The following is a 13,622-nucleotide window of genomic DNA, read 5'->3' as shown; positions in this document are numbered from 1 at the left end:
AGGAAAACCACAAAAACAACTACTGTCTCAACAGCAGTCATATAAATGGAAGTGAGATCTTCCCGATAAAATCTGACTGTCACAGGTAAGGAAAGGCATTTTACAGAACACCTTTCAGCCTGCTGGCTTTCTAGGTGTTCATGGTCAGAAAACTCCATTTGTGATTTTACAAATTCATAACAGTCTTTACCTATAACATAAACTGTGATCTAATTATTCATTCTGTCTTAAAAATAAGATTAGATTATAACTCAATAGTAAAAGCATTCTACAGAGTATTGGCTCAAAATGCTGTCAATGAAATGTACCACTTTTTTTTTTAATAAAGTCTCAGAAAGTTTGAGATATTTACCCCATAAGATGCTGCATTATGCAGAGGAATCAAGCCTCCCTTATCCTGTGCATTCACATCTGCTCCATGCTGTAACAGGTACTCTGCAACCTCCAAATTATTGTAACCAGCTGGAGTTGCAGAAGGACAGAATAAACAGAATTAAAACACCACCCCCAACAGGCTGCAGAGAAGTAGTAATTCATTTAAATTACTTGAAAGTAAATTAAAATGTCAATCCACAGCGTAATACCTATTAGGGAGGACAGCGTTACCCTATTTAAGAGTATTTGGTTTTAAAACCTGTCAATAAACAATAAAAGATCCTTTCTGGCTAGAGAGAACAGGAAAATAATTAAACAGTTAGAAAAGCAACATAAGATTAATATGTGTAAGATACTAATTTTTTAAAAGAGAAAGTACTGAATCCTCCAGCTTGAGGCTACACTCTAAACTTGTGTAGACATAGAAAGTTCAGCCACAGTAATTAATTAGTAACTGATCAAACTAGTTAATTAGAACACTGACCTGCTAAATGTAGTGGTGTTGAATGCCGTCCTTGCGTGTCCCGACAGTTGACATTGTCAGGTGAACAGAGCTTTTTTACTCGGGCCAAACAACCTTTCTTTGCAGCATCTAGGAGAGCTGCATCTCCTCTAAGTAGGTCTTGAATATCAGTATCACCATCTTTAACAAGATCTAGAGGAGTATTTCCATCCCTGTTTTTCTTTGTAGGGTCAGCTCCATGCTGTGAACATCAAAGACAGGTGGTAAGTATGTCAGCAAAATAAACATGCTGCATCTTAGGCATCTAATGCCTTGTTGAGCAAATATTCTGACTCATACTGGAATCCTGCAGAGAGCCTTCCATTTACTGTGTGAGAAAGGACAACACAGGTGCTAAGAGTACCCCTTTTACTGAAAATATTTAACTACAATAATTCAGAAACCACACACTAATTTCTCAAAGAAGTCCATTTACATTTCAGAGTGAACAAGAAAGAAAAGGTAACCTCCCTCCACCACATGTAATACCTGTAACAGGAGTTTGCAAATCTCGTATTTTCCTTTTGCTGCAGCTTCATGCAAGGGAGTGAATTTCCACAAGTCAGCTACATTGACAACTGCACCATGTTTAACCAACAGTTCTGCAACTTCATAGTGACCGTATGAGCAGGCGTTATGCAAAGGGACAAGTCCTCTGGAAACAATTAAAAGAAGAGAAAAACTCTCTTTAAAAATAGGGTATTTTTTCACCAAGCAATATAACCTTAAAACACAATGCACCTTTGACAATCAAACCATAACAAAACCTTCCTTCCCCCCTCCCCCCCCCAGTCTAATACAGTAGGAATATTATTGTATATTGCAATATCTATTGCAGTAAAAACTTAATCAGTGAGGCACTGAAGAGAAGTAAAAGCACAGGGCCAGAGAAATTCCTGATGCTCTAATCTTAAGTACTGCAAAATGCTTTTGGGTATTCTTAACATCTTCACTCTAACAGAAGTTTCCGTGAAAATAAAAAAATATCTGAAGAAAAACAGGATGCTTATCAGCTAACAATATTCAAAAGCTGATAGATAGGACCAATCACAATTGCCAAGAAAATACAATTTGAGCGTTTACCCCTTATCTTTTGCATGTACATCAGCTCCATGCTGAAGAAGATACTCCACAACAGATACTCTGTTATATCCAGCTGCAAAATGAAGTGGTGTAGACTGACGTCCTTCAATATCTCTGCAGTTCACACTCTGAACTGTACACAGCTTCTGTGAATTTCCCCAAACAAAACATATGTCACTACATATAGTGTTGACACCTCTAATTTAGTCATAGAATGTTGTTAACAACAACACATTAACACATTTAGTTTTGTGTAACTGTTTTCAATAAAAATTATTTCATTTTTACAGATTTCACAGATTGTGTCCTAAGAAAGTAATTCCACCTGCTCCCAAATCCACACCTGTAATTTATTTATGCTTTTTATATAAGGCAAACATCTGGAGGTGATGAACATTGTATTTTGTAATCTGTAATAATTGTGTAATACACAGGTTTAAGGACAGATCACAACTCTAAAGCAGTCAGTGAAGGGCTGTTCAATTGTTTGCTTTGAGAAATTATACATTGAGATATAATTCTGTGCTAGTTTGGCTGCGGCGGAGTTAATTTTCTTCACAGTGGCTGGTATGGGGTTGTGTTTTGGACTTGTGTTGCACACAGGGCTGATAATACAGAGATGTGTTGTCATTGCTGAGCAGGGCTTACACAGAGCCAAGGCCTTTTAGTGCTGCCACACTGGTCAGGAGGCTGGGGGAGCACGGGAGGCTGGGGGGAGACACAGCCAGGACAGGTGATCCCAACTGACCAAAGGGATATTCCAGAGCAGATGGCATCATGCTCAGTACATAAAGTGGGGGAACAAGGAGGAAGGGGGGAACATTTCTAGTGATGGAGTTTGTCTTCCCAAGACACTGTTATCTGAGATGGGGCTCTGTTCTCCTGGGGATGGCTGAACACCAGCCTGCCCATGGGAAGCCATGAGTTCATTCCTTGGTTTCATTTGCTTGCGGGTGTGACTTTTGCTTTCTCTATTAAACAGCTTTTATCTCAACCCCTTAGTTTTCCAGCTTTTACTCTTCTGATTCTTTCCCGATCCTGCAGGGGGGTGAGCAAGCAGTTGTGTGGGGCTTGGTTGCTGGCTGGGATTAAACCATGACAAATTCCCTCTTATTTTTAAGGAGAGGTTTAACCTTACTTTGACAGTATCCACATCTCCAGCCTTTGCAGCCTCCAGCAACTGTCGATCTGCATCCGAATTACCTAATGGGATACCTTCTGCAAAATAAATGAGATTGCATGACAGGTAAGTGTAGGCAGTTGAAGAAATTTGTTAAGACAGGAAATAACTTGAATTTATTTAAGGGAAATCATTGAAATAAAGTTAACCAATTACCAACAAGTTTTGTCTCTGTTTACTATCTACAACTATAGCTGCCAGAGCTAGTAGTTGTTTGTGAAGTTGACTTCAGCAATGTGCTTCCTGTATGTTTTGGAATATTGTGGAACCAACTAAGCTTTCTTATTTCAGTTTAAGAACTGGACTATATCAAGTTTATGTATGTATATAATATCCAAAGCTTACTCTTGAAAATCCATGTATATTGTTGCCTTCAATGGTACAATGGCCTTTCAACTCATAAATGCAAAGCAGACATTTTTTGTTTTAGAAACTCATTTTCTACTTTCAATATTCCCCTCACCCTATGTCAGGATTTTTATAAAGTTGTCCCAGGCGGCCATAGCCCAAAATCTTCATTGCTGATGATCTAGACAGTAAATGGTATTATTAACTAGGGAGTAAAACACCACCTAGTACTACTGTCTTTTGTAGAACTTTTTTTTTGGTTGACTAGTCTTCACTATTGACAGCACTTGAAACGGCAAGCAAAATGAAGCACCACAGTGGATCTTGAATAACAGCATACCTTGTAGTAGCTGTTGCACACTTTCAGTCCCCATTTGTAAGGCTGTAAAGCCCTGCAGAGACACGATGGAAGGATCACATCCAGAACTCAGCAGCAACCTGCATGTCTGAAGATGACCACAATGTGCTGCTCTATGAAGAGAGGTCTGGCCAAGATTATCTAATGCATTAACCTGAAAATAACACAGACAAGAAATATCACCATCAAGTTAGTATTAAAGATGTTTTCATTGCTGACTGGGAATATTTCACAAATAGTATTCTTACTTCAATAGAAAGAATATATTTAGTGTATTTCCAAAGGTGATGACATTTCAAACAGTAAAATTAAAACAAAAACAGTTCATAAAGCAGCCCCCTTTTAGAGGCATACATATAATCCAGTGTTTTTTTACCACAAACACGAGTAATCTATTATTTTGCTCCTGGCAGTACAAATCTTCAGTGCCAACATGGAGAACAGTTTTTACCTGCATTGGCTTATTGTGGTTTTTCAGACTGAGGACTTCCTATGTGTTGGGTCAGTCAAAGTGTATTCAACAACTTAAAACTCTGCACACAAACCTTACTTTTATTCTCTACTCTTCCTCTGGGTTTTGGAAACTTCACAGCAGTCAGGCTATAATCACATTTCCACGAGAAAAATTCAACTCCCAGTCTTGGAGGATTCAAGCACTACAGAGTCTCTCCTTTCCACGTTTTCTTTTTGTGGAAGTTTGAACTAATCACGGTATTATGACTTTACATTTTGTCTTCACTGTAATTTTTTACTGCAACATCATGTAGTCTACCTGTCACACAGTTCAGTTTATCTTCTTGCTGTTCATATATACCCCCTGCTCTTTTCCTCATGTATTTAATTACTCCTGCTGGACAATGAAGCACTAAACAAGACACTCTGAAAGTCCTCTGTTCACAGAGACACCTACATCTGCATTTCTTAAAAATAGGACCAAAACAATGATGATTCTATAATGTATAGAGCTGTACTGATGGCCCACAGCTGCATCTATAAATCTAGAACCTTCCAAAACTAATTCTTTTAGAAAAGCCTGTCTACTCAGCTGTCCATTCTTATGGTATGAAAACCTGTACATGAATGTTAACAAAAGTATTATACTCATACCTTAGCTTCATGTTTCACAACTACTTCAACAACATCATTATGAGCCTTTTCTGATGCCACATGCAGAGGAGTCAAGAAGCTAAAAAAAAGAGGAGTAATTCAAAATGTATTTTGCAAAATCTTCTAAACAAACACTTAGGAGTATTCATTTGTAACCACTCACTCTTTTGTTTTTTCATTGATATTGGCTCCTTTCCTCAGCAGCAATTCACATACTTGTTTCCTCTTAGGATATGGAGATGCAGCAGCACAGTGCTGTGAACATTAAAAAGTTTACAATTAACAACTAGCTAGCAATATCCAGGTTTTACTAGATGCTGATCAGCTGGCAGTTAACAGCTGGTGGCACACAAAGACAACGGAAAAAAACCACCAAAACATGTAGAAGCTTATTAATTTGGAAGATTCCACATGGGCTTTTGGATTTACTCTGGTATTTTCAAGAACTCCCCTTTCTAATAACTACTGGAAACCATCAAAACAAAGCTAACATACATAGCTCGCTGTTGCTTAAAATGAGACTATTCTACAAAACCTAGTCATTTAGATAACCTAAACAGGCCATTTATGTTAGTCTTAACATTAAGAACAAAATATTATCAGTGTTATTTGCTTAACTAGACACTGGATATTCTAGGTTGGTCTGAATTACACCATTTGACACTGCAGTTTTTATTGCTAAACTATTACCTAGTATGCTTAGGTTAGCCACAATATATGCAAAATCATTATAAATCCTGAGATATTACCAATGCTGTCTCATGTGTCTGAGGATGCTTGAAGTTCACTGTTTCCAAAGAAAGATGTTTCTTTATACGAGCTACATCTGATTCTCTTGCAGCCTGTAGCAGTGAGTGACCTTTGAATTCATCTTTGAAAACAAAGAAACACATAGCAGAGGGTTACACTCTTTGGCTTGAGAAGGATCAAGAGAATTGCTTCTTTCAGTTAGAAAAAAATATCCATTTTATTCAGCAGACCATGGAGCACACATTTCCAAGTCTGACTCAAACTTTTACATCACTTGACAGAACTTGTTAAGTCAAGTCAAAACACTACACAAGTTTTGCTTTGTTTCTAAACCAAAGCCAGAGACATCCAAACTGACTGCACAAGACCTATTTCACTCACCACTTTGTAGGTTCTACTGTTCACATATGTACCAACTCAAGTACAAATCTCTATTTTTGGAAAACCATTTCTAGATGCTAGCATGAAGCCTAGTGTAGTATTTACTGCCAATTTTTGTAAATATCCCAGAAAGTTACTGTTTGACCACTCAAGGACAGAATCTGAGGTCACTCTCTTCAACTCCAAGTTTGCTGGACACAAATCGATGCCCTTCATCAATTTCTTTGAACTCTCAGTGATTGTGGAACACTCTCAAATATATTCAGCATTCTAAACAGTTATTTTTTCTTTTCTTCAAACAACTGTGGAATACAAATTATTATTTCAAAAATCTTGATGCAATGACAGGAACAAATATAGGAAATGAAAATGTATTGGCAAGGTCATGAGGGAAAACATGTATTTGGGGAAAAGCTACAAAACCCATCACAACCACTTAACTATAAACCTGACAGTAAAATAATTTCAAATGCCTACATTCAGAAAATCTAGCAATTTCAAATTATAAACAGTGACATGTACTGCACAATATTGCACAGTTACTTTTAAAGTGTAAGCATTTTCCTAATCTGGTTTTTGCCAGATCACTGTCTAGGGAACCTAATTACACATTACAAGCTGTAACTGTAGAACTGATCCCATTTTATACTCACATGCTAATCGTTCTTTTAATTGGGGTGTTGGAGCCAAATCAATGGTGCTTTTGTTGTGACAGTTCAACAGTGTTGGGTCAGCACCGTAACTTAACAAAAGAGAACATACTTCCACCCTGTTCTTAGAAGCTGCTTCATGCAGAGGGGTGAATTGCCACAGATCCATTGCATTCACACATGCTCCATGCTTGAAAGGGAAAGGGGTAAAAAAAGATGCAATCAAAACCAGAACATTAGAAAAAGACTATGTTATTAGTTTTAATACAGTAGACTGTTAAAATAAAAATCAATGCTTATATGCAAACTGTTTCCAAGACATTCATTTTCAATCTAACACAACATTTCAGCACACTGTGGTTTTTAATCCTCTGGTGTCCCACAGGTACATTCAAAGAAGCCAAAGGCTGGCTGGCCAGTCTTTTCAGGCTTTTTTCAGAAAGGAAAGGAGCTCTGCTACAGGTCAAATCAGAGAAAGAGAAATATTCACATTCTCCAAATCACCTGTGAACAAGCTCTGGTTCTCTGCAGCTCTAGAAAATGTCTAGAGTGAACAGCTGTACTAAGAAAAATACATGTTCTGTGAATAACCCCCAAGATATGAGTGCCACAGTATCTAAAAGGAGATGGCCACTCAACTTCAACTCAAAACATTCAAGTACAAGATTCTACAAGTAACACTCCTGGATGAGTAATGTATGTGTAACACTTTGATTGCACTTCAAGTTCAGTCTGTAAGCAAGTACATGCTCTTTCCCATTGCTCCTCTTAAAGCTGTATTGCTTTGCAAAAAGTAATTCAGAGTTCTCTGGAGCCAAACCCCAATATGGAATACAACTCTAGCTTAACAGTTAAGACACACAGTAGTGTGTAGGCAAAAGTTCATTTGTGGGGTTGTGTCCAGTACCACCATTGTAAAAATTTATTTTACAACTGGCCCCTGAAGTAAAAAAAAACATGACTATTTATACTTACTACAATAAAAGCTTATTTCAATAGGGTTTTTTTTACTTAATTTTTTGCTAAACAAATAGAAAGATACATGGAATGAATGGGGGGCTGAAACATACAGAATGGAACAAGAGCTATTCCCTGAGCAGCCAAATGTCTGGAGTTAGATAACAGAACACCCTCAGTTGTTATAATCTTGATTTGCTGTGGTAGCTGAGAACAGGCACTGCTCAAAACTCCTTTGGTGGAAAACACATATTATTTTGCAGGCCACATCTTCAAGCCACTAGTTTAATGTGCATCATACTTATCTTCAAGATTAACATAAACCAGATAAACCACTCTGCTTTCCAAGAGTTCACTTATGTTAGGAAAATCGACAGGTTTCTCTTTCTTTTGGGTAAAGGCTAGAATTCAGGACCAGAACTGATGTTGTAAAGTTCATTTCCTCAAAAGACTGATTGCTCATTAATTTAAAAATATTTACTATCTTTACCAGTATTCTTTTTAAACACCTCTTATTGCTTTGTCTTCTAAAATATTATTCTGCCAAACTCAAAATATCACTCAGCTTGTAGGGGTTTTTTCAGTGCCTTTTTTTTCAGGTGAGTGTAGAAAGACTGACATACACTGTACTTACTTGGTGGTACGAAAACACTGGACTTTGGAGCAGAGACAGTTAAAAAACAAAGCACATTTATAAAGAAAAAGCTTCCTTGCAAGCAGAAGATTCTGTAGCTCCAGCTTAATAATCACTAACGTGTAGAGCAAAAGCAATTTATCACTGAGTTTTGTAAATCTAAGCACAAAATAAAAAAATATGCAACTTGTATTAGTCTATTATAAACTGTTCTTATTTAATAATATGCAATTTCATCTCTTCAAAGACCAACCTTTACTAGAAGCTCTGTTACTTCGTAATGACCATAGGAACAGGCATTGTGAAGTGGCACCAGATCTCTACACAGAAGAAAAAGGAGGATTATTACTTCAGTATATATTAATTTTAAATATATTAATTTGAAATGCGTCTAACACATTGCAATTAGTACCTTGAACATTTTACAAAAACAACATGACAAATGAAACTATGGAGAAATAAGAAGCTGAAGAAGAAACCAGAAAATCCCATCAGCATTTATCAGAACAGCAAACATCTAAAATAATCAGAAGATGAGAAGTGAATTGCATTGTCTCACTGCAGATGGAATGGTTCCACTCAGACTTGGAACCCTAAGCAGGAAGAATTATCTGCAGAAGATGTTCACGAGTGACCCTAATGATACCCTTTTTCACAAGAACAATGCTGTAGTATCTTCCCCTCTGAAAACTAATCAAGTTGCATTTTTGTCATAACACAAAGGTTAAAGGTGACAGTCTCAAGATGGAAATTCTTAATGGTTAAAACAGTATTACTGCTCTTTACTTCATCTCAATTTTTAACAAATTCTGTTTATTCTGAACAAAGGGAAAAAGGAACCTACCCTTTATCCTTAGCATGTACATCAGCTCCATGCTGCAGTAAGAGCTGTACTATTTTTACACGGTTATACCCAGCTGCTAAATGCAATGGAGTAGACTGAAATGACAGAATGTAGAATAAATCAGTAACACAAAATCAAGATTGATTTTATATTTATTTTTTCACAACTTGTTAACAGTACTAAATTCTGAAGTCCTTCAAGACTTACAAGATTAAAAAAAACCCCAGAATACTTGAATCAGACATTTGATGACTATGTTCATTGTTCACGAACTACTCTTGAAGTCAATATAAACACAAATCCAAATTTACTCCATCACTAATACAAAGGCCATTTTTGGTTTTTAGCCTACCATAGCTATAAATACTTTGCAGGCACAAACTATGTCCTTGTGAAAGGGGAAGTAAGAAGGCCATCAGCAACAATGACTGTTAAACTATGAAGAAGTCTCTCTGCCAATCAGTGAAGTAAGTTTAGAAATTATCAAGAGGGATTGTTATCCACATTTGTGAGTGGGGTAAGTGAGTGGGATGTGAGGAAAATTTCATCTCTTCTGAACTCTCACCCCTCCACAAAGCAGACAGATGATCTATGATCTTTTCTAGCAAACGCATTCAAGCATCAGCAGCACTAAGGGCAGAGCTATGAATTAGTGAGGAGAATTCTTATCCTCTGCATTTACAAACCCACCCACTGAACCAGATTTCTACAGTTACTAGAGGATGAGCCTCATAACCAGATGAGAAAATAGAGATGCATCAGTGTTTTGGAGATCCCAGTATCTTACCACAAAGCCTCAAAAAGGGAAGTAACTAGATCAAAACTTGGGTGAATTAGTACAAATGCTTAACAAGAAAAAGGATGCCAAAAAGTGATACTCAGTAACCTGAACCTTCTGTAGGCTAGGGGGCTGAACCCAGAAGACTCAAAATTTTTCAAAATGGAGATTTGGAACATTTTTTATGTATTTCTTTACCGTTACTTACAGCAGTGAACAGCTTACTCCTGAAACAGGAGCAGTAACGTGCCTAAGGGTGCATGTCAAACAATGCGCCTGTTTCTCCCTGATAGGGAAAAAATCTGTGAAAAGGCCTCGCTTCTTTAGCACTGCAGATATGATGGTCAAGCAGAAGTTTCAATTGAAAAGGGTTTGTTTATTGCTCCTATATAGAATTACTCGCATAGTCCTTTTAAGATTAAAAGACAAACAAACAAAATCAGCTGGCTGCTAGAGAGGTGGACTCTTATTTTCCTGCATCAGTGAAGAAAACAGACTTTATGTTTAACATTTTTAAAATCTGGTCAAACAATAACTGTGGATCATGTAAGAGATAACTAATTTTAAATCAGGTTTTAAACAAAAATACCTTTCTGCCATCACTCGCATGACAGTTAACATTTAATGGTGTCAGAAGAGACATCATCTTTTCCTCATTTCCACTCCTGAAAAACAAGATATGAAAGAGCAGAAATATTCTTATCCCAATCTTTAGTACCTTATTCTGGTTTTGTATTTTTCACTGCTATAATGTTGAACAGACCTGAAGCAACACATTCCCCTCTGTATTGTCAGCATCAAAGGGAAAACAAAAATGCATTTATGCAACTACTTTCATAGCTTCATTCACAGAAAACAGCCAAAGCGTAGCATCTAGATGGAATGCAAGCTCCAAAGACTATATACCTATATATTAATGACATACAATTCTGCAAACATAACTAATGCCAGTTATTTTCCAAACATACATACCTGGCACTTTCTAAGAGTTCATCCTTCTTGTATTCACCTAGAAGGCAAAAGGGCTTTCTTTAGCTGTCAAATGTCTGTATGTGAAGTTCACCACTTATCCTCTTCTCAAGTTTTAGAGAATGTAAGTGCTAGAAGTACTTATACTCTTTTCAGTTGTTAAAGGGAGCTTTTAAAAAAGAGGAAGAGTGAGTTTTTACACAGGCAGGTATTGATAGGACAAGGGGAAATATGTTTAAACTAAAAGAGGAGATTTAGATTAAATGTTAGGAGGAAATTCTTTACTCAGAGGGTAGTGAGGCACTGGAACAGGCTGCCCAGAGAAGTTGTGGATGCCCTGGCCCTGGATGTGTTTAAGGCTATGTGTAGATGGGGTCTGGGCAACCCGGTCAAGTGAATGCTCCTGCCCATGACAGGGGGTTGTAACTACATGATCTTTGAGGTCCCTTCCAACCTAAGCCATTCTACAATTCTAAAAATTTGATAGGTCATTACTGAACTAGCACAATAAACTATCCAGAACACATGTCATGACTGAGATGATGAAAGCCATAAGGGAATTTCTATTTAGAATTATAAACCAGAGACAAGTTAAATTAGTATCAAAAAGACAAACCCTAAACTACTGTATTACATCAGTTCAACTGTTACCAGTCACAAAGTAATTTCAAGATTATCAATTACCAGTCAGCACTGCTTTTGCAGATGTGTCTGCTAGATCCAAAGCTGTTCTTCCATCTGTGTTCCGGATGGTTGGTTCAGCACCATGCTGCAACAGTACTAAAAATGCCAAAGTTTTCCATGAGAAAGCAATTCTACAAGACAAGCCTTATGAGACATATCACTACTGTAATCTGCAACCAACAAAAAAACCCTCTGTTTACTCATCCTAACTTCCTTTCTCAAGTTTTTAATGTCAGAGTTCTGCAATGTCAGTATGTGACCAGTGTATCTGGTGAAACATGTCTAGACATATTTCAGAGAAAAAAGCAGAGCAGAAAGGGAACAATCACAAACTGACAAGAGGCAACCTCAGTTGAAATCTTGTGACTGCCCACCACAAAAACTCTGCAGCTATTTTCCATCAGCTCCAGAGCATGCTGCCCCAAATCCTCAAGTGACTATGTCCTAACCTGTAGACAGCAGTGGCAGGCTGTGCATGTTGAACTCGTATTCAGGCCAAACAGGCAATGTTATATGTACAGCTCTCTAGATGTGTTCCTTGAAGAAAACAACAGCAAACCGTACCATCAAGAAATGTTTCTTGACCATGTATCTAATTTTCTAACTCTTCCTTCAGCAGTTCCTCATAAGAAATGTGTAAGTAAGGCAGGTAGTCAATATAATTGAAGTTTTCCCATCGTTAACTAATTTAACACAGCTGCTACAGATAAGAGAGAATAAATCCATCATTAAGATCACGTCTGTTCTTTCCACTGCACTGTGATCAGCAGCAGAAGGCAGCATAAGAGTCTAGGCTGAAATAGAAGAGAATTTAGCTCCATCATGTCACTCTAAAGCACTTTTCCCATGATGCCAATGTGAACCTTTAGAGGTAGGCAACTATAAAAAAATAGATCCAAAAACTTGTATCTTGTAAGAGTGACATATGAATTGAAGTTTATGAAAGATGTTTACTTTTAACCCTTGTATCAGCCATAGCTCCATAGAGTGAAAATGGTTTTTAAAAGGTTCTTGATTTTTCACAGTGAAAACGAATGAGTCAGTCACAGGAAGAGTGGGAGAAAATTACCAATGCAGACATCTGTCTTCCCCTTAATGGCAGCTTCATGAAGGGGAGTGTAATTCCAATTATCTCGAGCATTAGGATCTGCACCGTGCCGCAAGAGCAGATTGACAACTTCAGCATGGCCAAAAGAGCAAGCGTTGTGAAGAGGAATAAGGCCTCCATCATCTCGTGCGTGGACATTGGCACCACTTTGAAGTAAATATTCAACTACGTCCTTCCGACCAAAACCTGGAAGACGAAAAGGGAGAAAAGACATCAGGGTGGGGGTAAGAGAAATCCCTGCCCCACATATGCAGATTAAATCAACGAACTTAAATAACAGTAACCACTCCTAAGGACAATCACAACTGGCATGCTTTACTAAAGAAGCATTTACACACTAAGGATGTTTCTGAAACTCTTAAAAATTAGATTAAACTCAGTAGAAAAATACTATATTCAAGATTACTGAAACAATTAACATCTTGATAGGGCTCCCTCAAGTTTCAGTTGTATCTTTCATACTTATGTAATGGCAACTGAACTAGGTCATCAAACTGTATCTATATTTGCTCTACTATCTCCACATGAGGCCAGAATGCTTTAGGATTTCTGCTTGTAGCCATTGTACCCATCTGCTTATGTGCCAAAGGCCAACTCAAAGGTTCCAGGAATGTCTCTCTGGGTCTCAGCAATTCTTAGGACAGGTAAGAGCCATATTTTAGTACGTATCAGTCTTCTGCCAAGTACGTTCTGGGAAATAACTCATGTGTGCAGGACTTGCCCTTCCTTGCTTTAAATATCTGAGTTACAAACTCTTTCCCTGAACAGATCAAGATGTGGATGAAGTTTGAGCTTGCCCCTCAGATGGAATAACCATACAGTTGCCAACACCACTGATATCTACATTGCATCAAATTTAAACTCTACTACAGATCACCTACGCATGCCCATGGTAGGTTTAAGTCCTTGCCGTA

The 13,622-nt window shown here is 37.6% G+C and overlaps 1 protein-coding gene across 1 annotated transcript in view; it reads right to left on the bottom strand.

Annotated features, from left to right (window-relative positions):
• The window catches only part of TNKS2 (tankyrase 2), a 33,962-nt gene that overhangs the window by 15,665 nt on the left and 4,675 nt on the right, over nucleotides 1-13,622 (bottom strand). The window contains exons 2-17 of the mRNA XM_082286124.1: nucleotides 12,670-12,894; nucleotides 11,601-11,696; nucleotides 10,920-10,956; nucleotides 10,537-10,612; nucleotides 9,170-9,264; nucleotides 8,579-8,645; nucleotides 6,738-6,924; nucleotides 5,703-5,824; nucleotides 5,117-5,208; nucleotides 4,954-5,032; nucleotides 3,829-4,000; nucleotides 3,099-3,178; nucleotides 1,961-2,106; nucleotides 1,367-1,532; nucleotides 860-1,079; nucleotides 353-462 (exon numbers count right to left, since the gene is read on the bottom strand). Coding sequence (XP_082142250.1) covers nucleotides 353-462; nucleotides 860-1,079; nucleotides 1,367-1,532; nucleotides 1,961-2,106; nucleotides 3,099-3,178; nucleotides 3,829-4,000; nucleotides 4,954-5,032; nucleotides 5,117-5,208; nucleotides 5,703-5,824; nucleotides 6,738-6,924; nucleotides 8,579-8,645; nucleotides 9,170-9,264; nucleotides 10,537-10,612; nucleotides 10,920-10,956; nucleotides 11,601-11,696; nucleotides 12,670-12,894 — 1,970 coding nt within the window. The remainder of the gene's footprint in view (nucleotides 1-352; nucleotides 463-859; nucleotides 1,080-1,366; nucleotides 1,533-1,960; nucleotides 2,107-3,098; nucleotides 3,179-3,828; nucleotides 4,001-4,953; nucleotides 5,033-5,116; nucleotides 5,209-5,702; nucleotides 5,825-6,737; nucleotides 6,925-8,578; nucleotides 8,646-9,169; nucleotides 9,265-10,536; nucleotides 10,613-10,919; nucleotides 10,957-11,600; nucleotides 11,697-12,669; nucleotides 12,895-13,622) is intronic.

This window comes from Coloeus monedula, assembly GCF_965178545.1.
Source record: "Coloeus monedula genome assembly, chromosome: 8".
NCBI classification, from domain to species: Eukaryota; Metazoa; Chordata; class Aves; order Passeriformes; family Corvidae; genus Coloeus; species Coloeus monedula.
The sequence above is the reverse complement of the archived record's forward strand: the minus strand, read 5'-3'. Positions and strand labels throughout refer to the sequence as shown.